This window comes from Ptychodera flava, chromosome 22 (genome assembly GCF_041260155.1).
Source record: "Ptychodera flava strain L36383 chromosome 22, AS_Pfla_20210202, whole genome shotgun sequence".
Taxonomy (NCBI): domain Eukaryota; kingdom Metazoa; phylum Hemichordata; class Enteropneusta; family Ptychoderidae; genus Ptychodera; species Ptychodera flava.
In genome coordinates, this window is record NC_091949.1 from 32,888,122 (window position 1) to 32,905,815 (window position 17,694).

At 39.4% G+C, this 17,694-nt stretch overlaps 1 protein-coding gene across 1 annotated transcript; it reads left to right on the forward strand.

Moving 5' to 3' along the window:
* The first annotated feature begins 314 nt into the window (after nucleotides 1–314).
* LOC139123220 (uncharacterized) lies at nucleotides 315–16,188 on the forward strand. Its single transcript, XM_070689336.1, has 2 exons — nucleotides 315–624; nucleotides 15,019–16,188. Exons 1-2 carry the CDS (start codon nucleotides 573–575, stop codon nucleotides 15,609–15,611), a joined length of 645 nt encoding a protein of 214 aa, XP_070545437.1. The 5' UTR covers nucleotides 315–572; the 3' UTR covers nucleotides 15,612–16,188.
* The last annotated feature ends 1,506 nt before the right edge of the window (nucleotides 16,189–17,694 follow it).

Sequence of the window (17,694 nt, forward strand, 5' to 3'; positions counted from 1 at the left end):
CTGAAGAGTTTGTTACCAAGAGGGTCAAGGTTGTGGCGCGGACACTCAAATCTCCTAAACATTCACAAGGACATGTAATAGTGATCCCAAACATCTTCTTGCCGCTCCATGTTTCACTCTAATATCCGAGAGTTCGCAAAGTTTCGAAGATGGAATATAACCGTGTTTCAAAATTGTCGATGTGTGGTGGGTATTTTCCATGTGACATTCATTTCGTTGACGATACATAAGCTACCGACAAACAAGGCAAATGATCCTCGCCTTTTAGAAAGAATGCCGTTGCGAGTAACTAAAAAATAAATTTGAGTGGCCGCTTTCTCATCTTTCGTATCATTAATACTGGCCGACTATAAACCTCGCTTTTAGGGAGTGGCAGGCACGGAATACGTGTGCAGTACCCCAGTCCCAATTTATAATGCATGAATGAGGCCCGCCTATCACCAACTTTGACAAGCAGATCATCTGGGTCCTCGCAGGAAGCCCACGCTCAACCCACCCCTTTTCCGAGTGTTCGGTTATAAGTGATTTGACCAGACGGCAACTCGTTCGCGTGTTTTTCCTGGGCATACAAAATGGGGAAAGCTTTATCCAAATGCTGTCCGGTCGGCAGGCGTCGAAAACCTGGTAAGTGTATATCACCATTGACTATAGACTTCCTTCAAACTTTGACGGTACAATGTTAATGAGCATTCTTCAGCCTTCCGGACTTTAATCTCAATCTGGAAGTGCTCAGTTCTCCATGTAACGTCATGAAGATAACGCAACAACATTTGAGAGCTATTTGACACTGTCGACAAATCTCCGACAACTTAATTGTCTGTGATACCCACTCCGCTAGTAGTTTATTGCGTAAAATGCAGACGATAGCCGTATCACTGCTGTCCGAGTCCACGCCTTTCGGTTACTCGGACAGAACGAAACTGTATTCATATTGGCGTATTCCACTTCAATACATTTTTTGCTGCGACTAGATAGATGGGATGGTCGGAGCGGACATGGACGTCCTCTAGGTCAACTGTCACCGCATGGGCTTCTGAGCCGAGGCAGCACATAATACTGAACGAAACCATTGCTCGTCAAAAGAGAGCAGACTGCAGCTGGAATTTTAACCGTCTGTCCGTTTAAAACCTTGCATTTAGTCTTTTGGCTATTTTGTGGGCGCACTTTAATCGAGAAGCTACATTCTAGGTTTCCAAACGAACACCTAGATTTTTTGTTTCGTAGCAGATGGAAAACGTTTATGTACCGGTACTCGGCCAGTAGCCTTGTCAGCCATTCCCAACTTGCTCAACGTTACGCAGTCATAGGACAAAACGGGAGACCACATTCCATTGCTGAGCTATTTCAAGTATGTGACAAGGCGATCAATTTCATCAAGAGCTCATCACCATGATTTTTTATCCACTGGGTGCAGCATTAGCATCCCCACCACTGAGACTAATGGATTATTGTCTGTATGCGCATCCTGCTACAATAACAGATCCTTTTTTAACTCTGTAGTTTTTTTGACCGATGGATACCCCCTTGCTGTAAGACAACGCGCTTCTCAAGGTACCAACCAAATATTAAGAACGCTTTTGAAGAGTGGGGCTAGGAGCACGAGTATATTGAATTTCTCCAAGCCTGACACATCACTGAATTATGCAATGGCAAAGAATCCACACTTCCGTGGCTCTATGAGTCGTTTGGTCGGGTCGCTGTCTGGCTTGGTTGTCGTCTGACTCTGTTTAATTGGCTGTCAAGGTCGTTAAAGTTAAAATTTACAACTTGCCATCAACATCCATTCTTGTTGTGCTGAAAGTTAATTAATAGACTTTGCGTGCACAAACGCCAGCAGCTGGTCTGAAAAAGCGAATATTTAAAGAACAATTATGACGTCATATGACCCCAATATAAACCAATGACCATGCTTCAAAAAGTGTCATTTGACACCCTGAATTCACGTTACTCATTTCCTGAGAGTGAGTGACACCGCAACCATCATCACAATCAGTGATACTACTATATCATGTTGAAATTATTTCTGTTAACTCATTATGATAAGTGAGGTTGATTGTTCTCACTTCCGTTCAGCCCTTTGTAGTCTTGCCAATGCGTTGGTTTCCTGTCGATTTCCGCTGCATGGCGGGAAAGGGCAGGACTATAGACTTTCTACTCTCTTCCAACTCAGTCTATGTATATCTGCACTCATACATATACAAACTTACATACATACACACAGACATATCTATATCCACATGTATATACCTATATACCTTTGTGTGTTTGTACATAGTACATTTTATGTATGTATGTATGTATGTATGTATGTATGTATGTATGTATGTATGTATGTATGTATGAGTGGGGAGAGATGATGAGCATGGAACTAATAATTACAGAAAGTGGACGTATTTCAATCCTGCTGCTTATCTAATCCCAAATTAGCACTCTTTACATCGACCGGCATAGACAGTGGAGCTCTTTTCACAGTGGGAAACCAATAACCCTCTTAAACATGTTAAAGGGTCGACCTCGTACAAACTGAGAACCAGCTGGCAGTTCCTGTCAACTTTGGGTCAATTCTAGGACGATTTCGATTGGTCGGAATCTCGTCAGCTTGTTACACATACGTGATACACAATCTTGTCTTTTTGACCACTGGAAATATTTCAACATTACTTCATTCTCCCAAAATCATTTTGTTTGTTTCGTATTGTATTGCAACGCAGTTTAGTTTACCAAACAAATCAAATCAAATCGAAACAAAAAATCATCGAATTTATTGTAAGCGGAAAAGTTGATTTTAGAATTAGTTGAGGGTACACTGAAAAGGATATGAAAGTGGTGGAACAATTATGTAGGTCACGGAAACACCGTCTTGCGACTGGTTAGGACAGCACCAATTCTCCAGCTGTTGTAACTCTGTTACAACACAATTATTCCATACCTTCTGTTACTTTTTAACCCGTTTAACCAGTTAAGCGGAAATTTTTATGTACTTCATCACTAAAATATCGTGAGTATTTCAATAAAAGCTTTATTTAATTTAATTGACATTCGAAGTTCAAAGTTTCCAATCAGGGAATATTTCTTAATTAGTTTCAACAGTGCATCGCCAATAACTTTCGCCTTGATATTATTTTCATATCTATATAGTGCCCAACCAAGTCAACAGGCCACATGGACTAACGAGTGGAGGCCAGGGCCGACCTTTCTTCGATCAAGTTTTAATACGAGTGCAGAAATTGTGCGCTCTTTAAATTTAATCGGCCAACTTTCGAGTTAATTCACATAAAGCTCTCCTTGTGCAATATATGATCAAGGCTGTTTTTTACTGCCTGCTGAATGCGATAGGATATGTTTCCACTTTCATCAGGCGCGCCACGGGCTGTCATGACGCAACCAAGAAACAGTTCGTTGAACTTTAGTAGACTCACCAGTCCTGCCGCGTACGTAGGTGTCACTGTATCTTGTAGTGCGTCAGTGTAGCCGTAGAATCTCTCCAGATTTCAAAATGCAGTAGAGCAAAGACTTTTTAAACTTTCGATGCGACAGCATACTTTTTGGACTATTTATCAGACAGCAGCATATCGTTTGTTTGCCAAGTCCCACCACACACAATTCAAACTTTTAGAGTGAATAAAACTTTAGCTCAGGGTCACAGTTGCTTGTGATGAACTATACGAGGGAAAAGCCAAATGACATGGAGAAAGTGACCTTTGATATGGGCTTTCGGGTTTTTACCTGATCACAAGCGACCGTGCCCACCGCAGTCAGTTTACGGACTCACACTGAGAATAAACTAGCCTGTTTCGCAAAATCTCTTCACAATATTTCTACACAGAGCAAGTCAGTGAGTTATATTAAACTCTTTTCGACTGCAAGTATTGAAATGGAAATCCAATCAAAGATTTACGAGAGAGTCGGTATTCGGCGCATCGTAAAATAAAATGATCACGCGACAAAACTGTCTGAGCTGAACCTCCACTGCCCTCAGCGCCCGGGCAATCCCACAGTCCTCGCGGGGGATGCATGCGCACATATCTTCCCTTTGACCTTTCGCACGTTTATTAACTGGACACTGGGTGTCAAAGATGTCGACGTCCAGAAACGCTGACCTGCTTTACAGATCAATTAGACGTAAACTTACCATTTGCTTCATCCAAAACAACGCACCGTGACGTGACGGTATATGAATTATATCTCACACCATGGGTTCGCAAGTCGCATCGGAGCTGGGCACGGTGCTATAGTCCTGTACTGTTTAGGGGTGGACCATTTGATATCCGGGGGGGGGGGCTTGGAAGATTTGGGGAAAAAAAAAGATGCCAGGTGGAGTTGCTCAAAAAAAAAATCTGGCTTTAGGTGGCTGATGGAAAAAAATTATGGACCATTTCGACTCGGAAAAAAAAAATCTTGGCAATTGTTCGATGCACACTGCAGCATCAATAAAAATCAAGCAGTAGCTGTAGAGTTTTATAAAGCATAAACCATTTTAAGCTTGAGGAACAATAACTGAATATGAACAATTGTACAGTATACATGACCTTCTGATTAGAGGAAGTATGCTGAAATTGAAATTGCTCACCAGTGTTTTCCAGAAATGTGTAAATCTGAATGTAAGGATTTTGTCAAAATACCACAAGAAGAGAGACAGCCTGCAAACATTTTACTATTATCGTTTGCGCATAGAAAACTCATAACAATGAAAAAATGCGTACAGACTCAATCCAATGCGTAATATTATTACGCATTGGATCGACTCTCTACACATTTTTTCATTGTTATGAGTTTTCTATATACGCATGTTTTATTCGTAAATGCGAACACTGTTATAGTGAATTATCTTACCAATGTTTTTCTTAACAAAAGCGAATGTCTTTTGATTAGAATTGAATGAGTTTGATGGTTTTGGGGAAACTACTATGCGGTAATGAAGAATGGGAAATGGGCAATGAAATGAGCAGACAGCAGGTGATTTAAGATTAAATGTTACATCTTCACTGCAAATAAAACCATAAGTGTGTCATAAATAATACAAACAAAACAAAATCATGTTTGTTTGTTTTTTTGTATGTGAGCCACGTCTAAGACACACAACAAAAGTACTGTTTCAGTCAGTAAATGTCACCTCAGATGCCACCAGAGAAAACCATTTCCACTCCAAAATTTCATTTTTCGCCTTGCGAGAGGGGGACACCCCCCTCTCGCGCTCTCCCCCCCTCGTTCGCTACGCTCACTCGCCACTCAGTCGCTTCGCTCCCTCGCAGTCCACCCATCTACTTTCTTAAATTACCCGGCTACTTTCAATGTAAGGACAACAATAACAAGTAAATGCCATAAATGTACATGATTTTACAAATATGTTTTTGTAAAGTGAATCAAAAATGTACATGTATTTACATAACTTCATTTAGTTTCTTGAATATAGTCTGTGTGCGACAGAACAGCATCTTCTTACTGGGTGTGAAAAACCAAGCAAACAAACATTGCACCGAAATTTGGTAAAAAAAAAATATATCTCGAAGAAGGAAAGTGAAAAAAAAAAAGTTGCCAGCATATGCCCTGTAGAAAAAAAATAATTCATGGTGAAGCACGTGGGAAAAAAAATAATGGCTCTCCACCAATCTTCCAAGCCCCCCCCAGGATATCAAATGGTCCACCCCTTATTGGTGTATGTAACTCTCGTTTCGAAACCATAATTAGTTTGTGAGATTGAAATGGGCCAAATACTGAGAAGAAAGCTAGCTAGTGTTTACGTATAAAGACTGCTTCATCATTCAGTTTAAATTCTGTATCATACGATAAACCGACAAGTACGCTTTTTACGCCAAAGTGTTTCCGATAACCCTAGCACTTTTTTGTTCTGATCCAGGACTCTGAACACTTTCATTCTCTCAGAAAAATATTCCAAATCACATCATTCCTATCCTATTTCGCGAACGAGGAAACTTAAATAAAGACTACATTTCTGAATGGTCTGTCACAAAAATCAGATTTGCCGACAATGGCCTGGTCTTGATGGCATGGACTTGGGCATTCGCTTGTCGTAAGGCCCATTTGTAGTTGGTGGCCAAGGCATCGTGTCTTTGATATATACCCCTTGTAATTTATTGATTTATTAGTCCCCACGGACACCGTCCGGGGGGACTTATAGGTTTGGTCATGTCCGTGCGTGCGTGTGTTCGTGCGTGCGTCCGTCCGTCCGTTCACACAGATATCTCAGAGACGCCTGGAGCGATTTCATTCAAACTTGGTACAAGGATTATCACTTATGCCATACATATGCACGTCCATTTGTTTTACGATCCGATTCAAAATGGCCGTCTGGCAGCCATTTTGTTTCCTGTATTTGATGTCGGTGCGTATGTTCACGCAAATTTCTCAGTGATGCTAGGAGCGATTCCATTCAAACTTGGTACATAGATTACTCTATATGTTATACATATGCACATTGATTTTTGCTTTGATCTGGTCTAAAATGGCTGCGTGGCGGCCATTTTGTTTCCTATATTTTACGACTGTGCGTTCGTTCACATAAATTTCTCAGCGATGCTGGGCGCGATTGCATTGAAAGTTGGTATCTATATTAATCCTTATCACATATATATGCATGCCGATTTTTGTAATGATTCGATCATTAATGGCTGTGTGACGGCTGTTTTCTTTCCTGTATTTGATATCCATCCACAGGGTCCCCAGGTATGATCCACAGGCGTTCCAGGATGAAATTAATATTAATGCTGTGTCTATGCATAGGGGCTCATGAATGCAGATATCTGAGATATTCCTGTGCCAATTCTTTTTAAACTTGGTACAAGGATACTACACTATGGCATACATATGCAGGTCTATTTATATTGGTGTGGCATGCATAATTAGGTCTAATTTGCATAATTTGAGATTTGAGCAGTTTCTGGTACAACTGTACCAAATTTGATGAAACTTTGTGCAGATGGTTTGAGTCCCCACGGACACCATCCAGGGGGACTTATAGGTTTGGTCATGTCTGTGTGTGGGTCCGTGTGTGCGTGCTTGCATGCGTGCATCCGTCCGTTCTTGCAGATATCTCAGAGATGCAAGGAGCAATTTCATTCAAACTTGGTACAAGGATTACTTCATATGTCATACAGATGCATGTCGATTTGTTTTGTGATACGATCCAATATGGCTGCCGTATGGCCATTTTATTACGATTTTTTCATGTATAGAGCCATTACTCAGGCATGTTTCAACCGATTTTATTCAAAGTTGGTACAAGGACATTGACCAATGACATAGATATGCACACCAATTTGTTTTGTGATACAATCCAATATGGCTGCCTTACAGCCATTTTGTTTCGATTTTTTTCATGTACAGAACCATAACTCAGGCATATCTCAACCGATTTTATTCAAACTTGGTACAAGGACATTGACCTATGTCATACATATGCACGTCAATTTGTTTTGTGATACGATCCAATATGGCCGCTAGGCGGCCATTTTATTACGATTTTTTCATGTACAGAGCCATTACTCAGGCATGTTTCAATCGATTTTATTCAAAGTTGGTACAAGGACATTGACCTATGTCATACATATGCAGGTCAATTTGTTTTGTGATACGATCCAATAAGGCTGCCATGTGGCCATTTTATTACGATTTTTTCATGTCCTGAACTACAGCTCAGACATGTATCAAGCGAATTTATTCAAAAGTATTTTTATCACAGACCTAATGAAGAGGACTCTATCCTCTCTGAGAACCTGTAATCAAAGTACCCATTAACAAGTGGGGACTGTGTCATCAACGATGACTTGTTGAGTTTAGAATACAACTCAAAAAAACGTGTACACATGCTTTTTCGTTCAATAGTTGTCCGTTGTACGTTCACTTTTCGGAAAAAATGTGTATTTGATCCTAAAGTGCATATCGAGACATATTCTCAACGTGTAAAGTACTAAGTATGAGTTCGAACAGTTTCCAACGATAAAAATATCTCTCAAGTTTTCATGTACACTATGTACACATAGACTGATAAAATCAGAGAACTTGCCATAGTTTAAATCAGAGAACTTGCCATAGCCTGAATGAAAGATGGGAACTCAGCAAATAGCGCAGACGGAGTATCTAAAATCATTGCGAATACATGTCAACAGCTGTAGTAACGCCTGGGGGCATTTTCATCAAATATGAGTGTTCAATATAGGCGTCAAATAGCCCAAATCAATATTAGTAAAATAACTTATGGCATCCTAAGAAGCTTACGCCGGCCGACCAAAATTATCCTTCCTTTCTAGATACAAAAAACTTCTTACATTGCAAGGTCAATGTCGATAAGCAACGCGCAATTACCGTTAGCCTGAGGGTCTACAACTTCTCCAAGCCAAGGGTGTTTCTTGGTGCTAACTATGCCACAGGCGCATGGAGTTGCCAATGTGGTACACGCAGAAAAACTCGTCTTTTACTTAACACAGAACACTCCACGCGCCGGACGACGAAGGGTCCAAATAGTAAACCCGTGTTTAAGTAACATCTACTATTCGTTTCCCAAAGAGGAAGGCGTCTACCGTTCACTGATCTGTAGAATGATTTACTGGGTCCTATATATGTATAATGAAGGAAAATACTCGTAGAAACATATAAATGTATGCAATATCCGAAATTTCAGCATCTTCTCTGGTTCAAATTGTTGTCGTAGATCCTAAGATCTTTCACTTATACTGATTGGTTCAGACAGATCGTTTTCTACGGCCAATGTTGGTCTTGTGTACTCGGCGCTGAGGGTGAAAGGGTAAAACAGGCGATAAAGTTTCATTGGAGACTGTCAGTAATGTCATATACATCTGCAACTTAATGAAATCGAAACCGGAATGCCCTTTAACCTTTGTGTCTGTGTGTCGATCCGTCTGCATGTGATGTTTTAGTTTCGTGAAGCACAAATTGATGAGAACGTCGTCTGTGCTTAACGAGGCTATCATTTGGCACTCAAAAACTTGAATCGGTTAAATTAATATACATGTTTGAACCGTAACAACCTTAGGTTCGTCCTAATGATTCTTTGTCGTGATATGTTGTCCTTTATAAAATTTATCGGCCTTCTGGAGCCAGAAAGAGGAGATGGTCATTTAATCAAGTTTTCCAGTGTGTGGATAGAAAGGAGAGAAAAAAATTATGTGTTTGTGCGTTCGTGTGTCACATGATGTAGGTGGTAACTTGTTAAATTTCCATTCATATAAGTAGTCAATCTTATTTTTCGCCCTGCCAAGTTTCAACTTTGTTAATTGGGACCACATCACGCCACAAAAATATCTTGTTGTGACTGTTTTGATCTTTGACATTTTATTTCCTCAAGACGACCCCAAAGCCCGGAGCCCAGGCCATGCTCGCACAATGCGTAATCATAATGAGATTTCTCCATGAGACCAAACTTGAAACCGCTTTCAGATGAATTATGATAGGGGCAGACATTTTGTTTTATGATGTCACAGAGAGGTCGTCGTGTGATCTAACAAGTAGTGTCATCGTAACTCAAAAATATCTAGAGTCACCATCCGTGCGTTCAAAACGTAAATCCAACTTCTAAAGACCAAAATGACTTCAAGCTTTCGAGCAATAAAATTTCCGGTTCGTCATCTGTTTCTCTTATAAATATGACAAATCAGTAGGTGAAGTGGGCATAAAAAGTAGAAGTGGAGGGATGTTGAAAGCTGTGCCAACTATCGACAGTATCACCGGCATTTTCCATATTGTTAATTTGATATGCCTATCGAGCGTTTACAATTTACGATCGAGTTTTCTTACGATGTAAGTGATCGCTAAAATTAACGGATCGTCAAAAAGCAAGATAATAGTGTTCGTGTTTTCCCCGCAAATTTAAAAGTACATTTTATTTTCATTAACTTATTCAGACCTAGTACTTTTCATTTTCTGCATGTTTTGGTGACAGTAGCGTTGTTATGCATGGTGCCAGAAACTTAAACAATCTAACAGAATTGATATTACCAAAGAATATCAATTTGAGTTATTTTGAAAGCAGTTGAATCTGTGGTACATTGCGGCCAGTCAGTATTCAAATTTATTCATTCAAATATAAAATGGAAATTAGACTAATAATCAATTTCAAACACTTTCGTTGTGTTTATTAAGTGCTTTATTGTCCTTTTCGAAATGAACGGTTTTCAACACCACCGAAAATATGAGAAATTATAATGTCGTATCATCTTGTAAATATAGCTCTGCGCACTTATTGAACGCAGATTTACAAACGAAAGTCAAATTTAAATATTTAAAATTGGCACGTAGGTCGCGAGAGTTGCCTTTTGTTGAGGGCGTTCACTGTCAATATGTTGTCAAATTGAATATATCCCCGCATATTTCAATACTGAAGTCACCCCGAAGTGAGAGTTCTGTCCCACCATGCGCTGCCTTGTAACTCGTTAAATTTATATATCGCGTCAACATTCTTCATCAGTTTGTCAACGGACCAGTCTCAATGAAGTGCCAACATTATGCACGGTGTTTATTTAAAGTCGTTCACGCCTCGAAAATGAAAGGCTTAAACTTTTGCTCAAACTTTCCTCAAGAAACGTTTCAACCATTCTCTTTCAAAATCAAAAATAAAAGCCGGGTCACCGTGCAAATTTTATTACTAAAGAAACAAATTACCCAATGTTTACCGATATTTGAAATTCAAAATGGCCGCCATCCCCGTGTTATCTCTATGGGGGAAAATAAAATCCCCATGCTCCACAAAATTAAGCCAGTAAAACTTTATTCACAGTATTAGCTTCCAAATGAGCCGCCACAAGTGGTAGACCAAAACGCATTGAGAGTTTGAGATCCGAGTATACATCCTTGAGGCGCTTTCTACCTTAAGAGATGGGGAGGCGCCAATGATGTATCATCGAAAAATGTCATCAGAAGCGAGGAGCTGTTTAAAAATGTCAAATCCAAGACGAAATGTGCGTGCAATGGGTTACTTCTATTCTAGTTCTAAAATAAGGATGGTACTTCTGCCATGACAAAGAGCGTACGATTTCATACATCCGTTTTCAACCCAGAAGAAAGTGGAATATTTCGCGTCGATGCATTCTTCTGGGAAAAGTTTTGTCACTGTGGAAATTCAAAAATAGGCTGTGTACCTCTTCGTTCTCACCGGCCAACTGTTAGACATATTAAATAATTTATTTATCTACTCTTCTAGATGAGACGTCGCATTACGGAAGTTTCCTTTTCTTTTTCTGTGACCTGTTGATTACATACGTGATACTGATAATCTCAAAGATCGCTTGTCCTCGTTACCATGCCAACTCCTCACTTTACTTCATAGTGACAGATTAAATCAGAATCACAATGACTTGTTGCCTTCTCACCAATCCTTAACAGCTTGTGTGCGACAAGAGCCCATCCAACGGGCGTTTGTTTGCAAGTACAGCACATTGTCAACCTTTCCAGACTGACCGTTTCTTCTTTACTTAGGTGCACCATAGACCCTCGAGGGTCCATGGGTGCACCTTTTCTGGGTGAAACAATAAAAGTCTACCATAGTGTGGAGGTCATGGGGTCATGGTAAAGGTAACGGAGATACTGAGCTGCGGTAGGGTTGAGAGGGGTTGCCGGGTACAGGGCACAAAATCATACATTTCTCGATCTTTCCGTTTGTTCGTCACAGATTTCACTTTCCAACATGTTGAAAACCATAGCAATTCACAGAGTTCCTGACCTATGAACCGAATTTCAAGCTGCCTGCTCACCAGCACACTGGAAGTTGTCTAAAATCTAAATCCAAATTAAAACCGTCTTCTCACAAATTACACTCACATCAAACAAGTTTTAAGATAAAAGTAGTTCCTAACGGTGGAGAACAACCAATGGCATAGAAGAAACATATAACATATAATTCAAATGAACCTGTCTGTCTGTCTGTTTCTGTCTGTCTGTCTGTTTCTCTCTCTCTCTCTCTCTCTCTCTCTCTCTCTCTCTCTCTCTCACACACACACACACATAGCGCATCTTTATTAACGATTTTTCATTTGAATGACATTTTGGTAAAAGAAGACTACAGGTTTTGCTGGTTGAAACAAGACACGTGACCGACAATACAGATCAATGTACGGTGTACGTTCCTAACGGTGAAGAACAACCAAGATTTATTGCGTTAGGTAGAAGCCGTGACCCGAGACTTCGGTAGGAGGTCTGGACCGAAGCCAAGAGTTGTCGATATGGACTGACAGTCTAAATCCAGGGCGCGAGTATCAGCTTCTAAATCCGTCATCCCTGTAATAAATTGGAAACAAAACTAGTGTCTGTTTACATGTAAATATTCCTGTGTTTTTAACCTCGAGCGCAAAAGTCAATTTTTGCTGGCTCTAAAATTAAAAATATACTTCAGTCAATTTTTCAGATTTTGCCATAATTTTGAGTAAAAATTGTAGAAAATGAGATTTAATGTCTATTTGGCACAAAATTATCCAAAAAATTCAGGAAAATTAATAAAAATTGGTAAAATGTTGCAAAAAATTTTGTTGGGATATATTAAAGCACTGAAAGGGTTAAACGGATAATCTCTGATTCAGTCACAATATTGGGGAGAATAAGGATTCATATTAGAACACTGTTCAAAATGCATTGTAGGTCTCCGGCCTATGTAAGTATGTATGTATATATGTAAATAAATAGAATTTAACAGTTGTCCTGAATAACGTTCTGGTTCATGAATTTCCTCATTGCGAAACTCGGAGTTCAAATATTTACAACAGCCTAACAGCATACATTCCTGGGAGCTATTCCTTTCACAGTCAATCGTATTCCACCAAGTATAAAATGAGAAGCAGCATAGCCTTCTCGGGAGATGGAGGATAAAATTTTGGAAGGGATACGAAACGGATATTCGTCGACACTAGTTCTGGACAAAGGGTCAAAAAATACATCTTAGCTCATTCTTTTGAAAAAGGATACTAGTAGGAATTTCATTGCAATGAACAATGCAGGCACTAGATGCTGTGATGCGCCATGAACATGATGAAGAATGAACCGTATATGTCACTGTCAGTTCGGCTGATGCAATTGCTTGGAATTAGGACAGACTTCTGTGACAAAGCCCGTCCTTGAACAATATAATCAGGTCGCCAAGGGCTGTTTCACTTCTGTACGGTGTTTGTGTGGCCCTGTAGTTCGAGCTCGCAGGCGACCCTCTTCTTGCACAACGACATTGCAGGGTAAAGTTCCCGCCATCTTTACAGGAGGTAGACGTCTACATATCCCGCATCATATGAACATATACATAATCGTTTGTGGATCGGTACACGGCAATGACCCCTGTGACAGCATAACCTTTTTTCTATGCTGCTACAGGGGCCTTCTCTGTTTACTTTTCCACAAGAGACTCTGAACATTTGCTGGTCCTTAGCAAAATCGAACATGTCGCTAATATTGCAATTTACTTTTCTCATCATCATTATTGGTGTTTTTCTTTAGCTCGATGAGACCAATAAGTATCTAGATCTAGTTTTAGACATGTGCAGGGCCGTTGTACCTCATCTTTTGTTTGCGTACCCCCTTGTCAATTCTTTCGTTATCATGAAGTCGGTGTCCTCCCAAAAGTTCAATTCCTTTAATCCTTCTTGGCCATATCGCATTTTTTGGCTAATTGATTAGAAGAAGAAACGTCTGCTTTCTCTCGCTTTCATCGAGCGTTTTCAAGTTGAAATAATATAACATGTTCGTATTAAAACAGCAATGCAAGAATCAGACAAAACTAAAGCCTCCATATATGGGAATATCACCAAAGCATAAAACGAGACCGTGGAAAACGTCCACTGAGTCTGCATTTTAATTAACCCGTCTTTTAGCATTCTTTCAGATCAAATATACCGATATACGATAAGGTAATGGCGAATAAAATATGCATAAATGGATTGATATAATATTCATTATTTGGGAAGCACGAAACATAGTGGATCGAATGAATAATTTGTATCCATAACGAGGGCAAAGGTCATAAGAGAGTAATATTCAAAGATATGTTATTAAATAACCAGGGTTCAATTTCTGAACAAATCGACGGGGATCAAATCATCCGTGAAATCGCTGAAAATCAATTTCAAGCTAATAGGAGAAACGAAACCAAACCCTTACTTCATGCAATGCCGCATAAATGGAAGAAACCTAACTTAATGTGCAAATGACGACAACCACAAATTCGATGGGTTTGTACAACCCAACCCATTTTATCGACTGCATTTAGGTAATGTTGCCAAAATTTATACTTCAAGACATCCTTATTTTCGTACATTGTGCCACAGAACAGTCAACGCGGCCAATGCGGTCAGGTGTCAGCCATAAGTTCACCGGAGGGGTCCAATCTTATACGCAGGATTCGTTATTTGCGTACAGATAGCTTTGGCGTATTCGCGACAGACAGACAGATGATAATAATAATAAGCATATATGTACATAATTATACATGTATGTATGTATGTATGTATGTATGTATGTATGTATGTATGTATGTATGTATGTATGTATGTATGTATGTATGTAGGCTATGTATGTAGGCTATGTATGTAGGCTATGTATGTATGTATTGAAAATGACAGAGAGCTGTTGTTTTGGTACATGTATCATATGATTCATAAGCCTTTTTAGCTGTAATAATTTGACTGTTTTAGTTCAGCCCTTAAAATTAAGTGACAAGAAAATGTGACATGAAAATGTGACATGAATTCCCAAGCACAGCCAAGCTATTCGCTCAAAGTAATAACCTATTGGTAATCCCCTTTGGTGGAATAACTGAACCGTGGGACAATGAAACATTGAAACTGACAGAAACATGCGGTGGCGTTACTCTCATTACTTTGAGCCAGACAGAAAATATTGTTTGTTTAACTACGGTAGTTCTGAAAAAACCTAAGTTATGTTTAGATCGATGCACCACTGTGAAAGATTGCATTTATATAGGGATTTAGACAGTTGTACTTTGTTGCCATGAAGAAAGATTTTTTTATTTTACTAGTCGTAACCATTTGTAATCTGTTTTTGTCGTTTTAGCCACAACCGATGAGGGTGATACGCCGCAGATAGTGCCTGTTGATGAAATATCTGAAGATCTAAATAAAGAAACTCAAGGTGAACAAAAGCAAGAAGAAAAAGCCGAAGAAAAAACCGAAGAAAAGCCAGAAGCCGATTCGTCAAATAAAGAGCAAGAAGGCAATAAACCGGATAATGAACCAATCACCGTTCAGGAACAAACATCGACTGAACAGGAGCAGGCGCCCGCTAGCGCCGAGGAGGATAAATCGCCCCCGGCCACAGAACAGGACGCCGAGGAAGTTGCCGTCCGTACGATAGTCACTGAAAAAGTGATCGAAGAGCCGAAGAGCACGCCGCTGATCATCGACACAACTCAGTCAATCGATCCCAAAATGCTTAGCGAAGGTGATGATGTTACCTTTTCCGAGCACTCTTCATCCGAGACGCGCGTGACAACTCATGTTGTCAAGACCGTTGTCACGGAAACGATCGTTAGCGGTGATGGTCAAGGCGAGGGCGTGAATGAAAGCACGGTTACCACGACAGAAACTGTCACAGAAAACGTTGTAGTAGAAGAAGATGGTGTCAAAAAAACAGAAGAAGAGTCTTAAAAACATTGGACAATGTCGTCAATGATTATGGACATAGGTATCTTTTATGACTTCAAACGACCCCCGACGTACCGAAACGGTTTGAGAATTATTTTGTTTCGATGTTTTTGGTTATAAGTCAAGTTTTAGTATCGCCTCCATGAAAAACCGAAAGAAACTGCAAGCAATCCAAAATCGACTGTAAGTGTAAGTTGTTAGATTAAAAAAAATACGAAAAAAAGGACATTAAAAAAGTAACTGAAATAGCGCCACCGTGCGACAGGTAACACTTTACTTTCACCAATTTCCCATACTTTAATACGGTTGTTGATTAACATGTTGAAAAAAATAAATAAAAAAAGTGATTTTGTGATTCGATATGTACACCTTGTGTACACTAAAATTCAATGAAGACTCAAACTTGAAATGTTTTTATGCTATGTTTTTTTGTTGCAAATTTTGAATTTTTGGTTTTAACAATAGTTGCGCATACTGCATAGTAGGTTTATGAAATTTTCATACGTTTTTCTTAATTTTTTCTTTTTATGTTAGCCCCTGTTATCCAGGCTTGAAAGAAATAAACAAGTTTTGAGAAAGATTTTAAGATTTAAGCGTGGTGAATTTTACAGGATGAACGTGATCGATCACGTGTTAGGTGGAAGTGTCAACATGACGCCTCAGAAGATGAGTAAATGCGCAAATTTTGAAAATATAATCATTCAATCACGAGATAGGCAAGGAAATGACGACAGATCAGTGATAATGAGAAGCACATCATTTGTGGCAATTTTCCTGCTTTGTCAACATAGAATACACTCACTGGACTCTCTCAAGACTTCGAATTCGCCATTTTACGGAGACCAAAGTGCAAAAACGGTAGATAAGAATCGAAAAGAATCTGTGCATGAAAAAAATCCTTTGCCTTCACAAAGTTTTGTTTTGAAAGGAGTTCATGTTGTTATCTGTCACTAAAGCATCTTCTTAGCAGTATCAGGTAGAATATTTATATGACTGATCAAAACGTCAGGTATCGGCTAGCTCATATCTTATCGTCGAGAGCAAGGACAATATAATTTTTGTAAGGCATATTGTTCTCTCACAATCTAACTAGCGTTTTCTCTGTGTTGAAGGGCCCATGAACGGGCTTTGGAATAATTAAATGGGAGATATTATCTATAGTTTTTTGACTAAAAAGTTCGCACGGACGGCAAAGTCCGCAATTAATGGATGATACGTCAGATCGACCGTTATTGCCGCCAGGTCTCCTTGTCTGAGGTCAGGCCCAGTACGGCTGACGGTATAGTAGACGCTACAGTAGGCGGTAGTGTTCCCCACATAGGGGTAGCGTACCGTAAGGCAAAATAAAATATGTGTGCGTTCGGTAACCCGATCTTCCCTATTTAAAACCCTCCCGGACCCTAAACAATCTTATCACATTTTCAAAATTAACATAAGATTTTGCCAAATTTGCTATTTCGATAGGTAACAATCAAATGCAGTAAAAATGAAAAAAGTTCCCAACCGACCTACCCTATTCCTGAACATTTTTTTAGCTTAAATACAATTAAAATGCTTCTACTCAAGAACAACAAGCAAACAGAGACCCTGTCTTGTTTTCATTGTCAAGGGAGATATAAACACGTTATTTCTACACGTGCTAAAAGATCGGGGCGATCTTCGGAATGCCGAAAAAAGTCGAATGGTAACATTTTTTAGAAAAAAGCCAATTCTACACTTTTATCCGTCAATTTCCCTGCAAACGCGTGCAATAAAGACGGCGGAAATGAATCGCGTCCACGGGCAAGGAGGAGTAATCGTAAAGTTTTCATGGGTCCTTTAAATCTGTTTTTAATTTGAATATAAGGCGAACAAAAACATTATATTCAACGCGCAAGATCGTTTGAAACTCAGGTAGGTAGGTTGATAATTATTTTCTTTCAATTTTTCTTTGGTTTTAGAATTCTTAAATTTGCAATTTATGTTTTGTGTGCAGAATTTTTCCCCCTCATATTGTAACATGTACCAAATACATTTTAAAGCCCAATTAGCGGTATCTATTTGTACTTTGGTTGCCAATAGAATACCGACATATCTTCAGAGAGAT

Bases quoted from the DNA above. Each gene is read 5' to 3' on its own strand.
- LOC139123220 (XM_070689336.1), top strand. From the start codon at position 573: ATGGGGAAAGCTTTATCCAAATGCTGTCCGGTCGGCAGGCGTCGAAAA. The intron at 625-15,018 runs GTAAGTGTATAT...TTGTCGTTTTAG, and splicing joins CGGCAGGCGTCGAAAACCTG to CCACAACCGATGAGGGTGAT.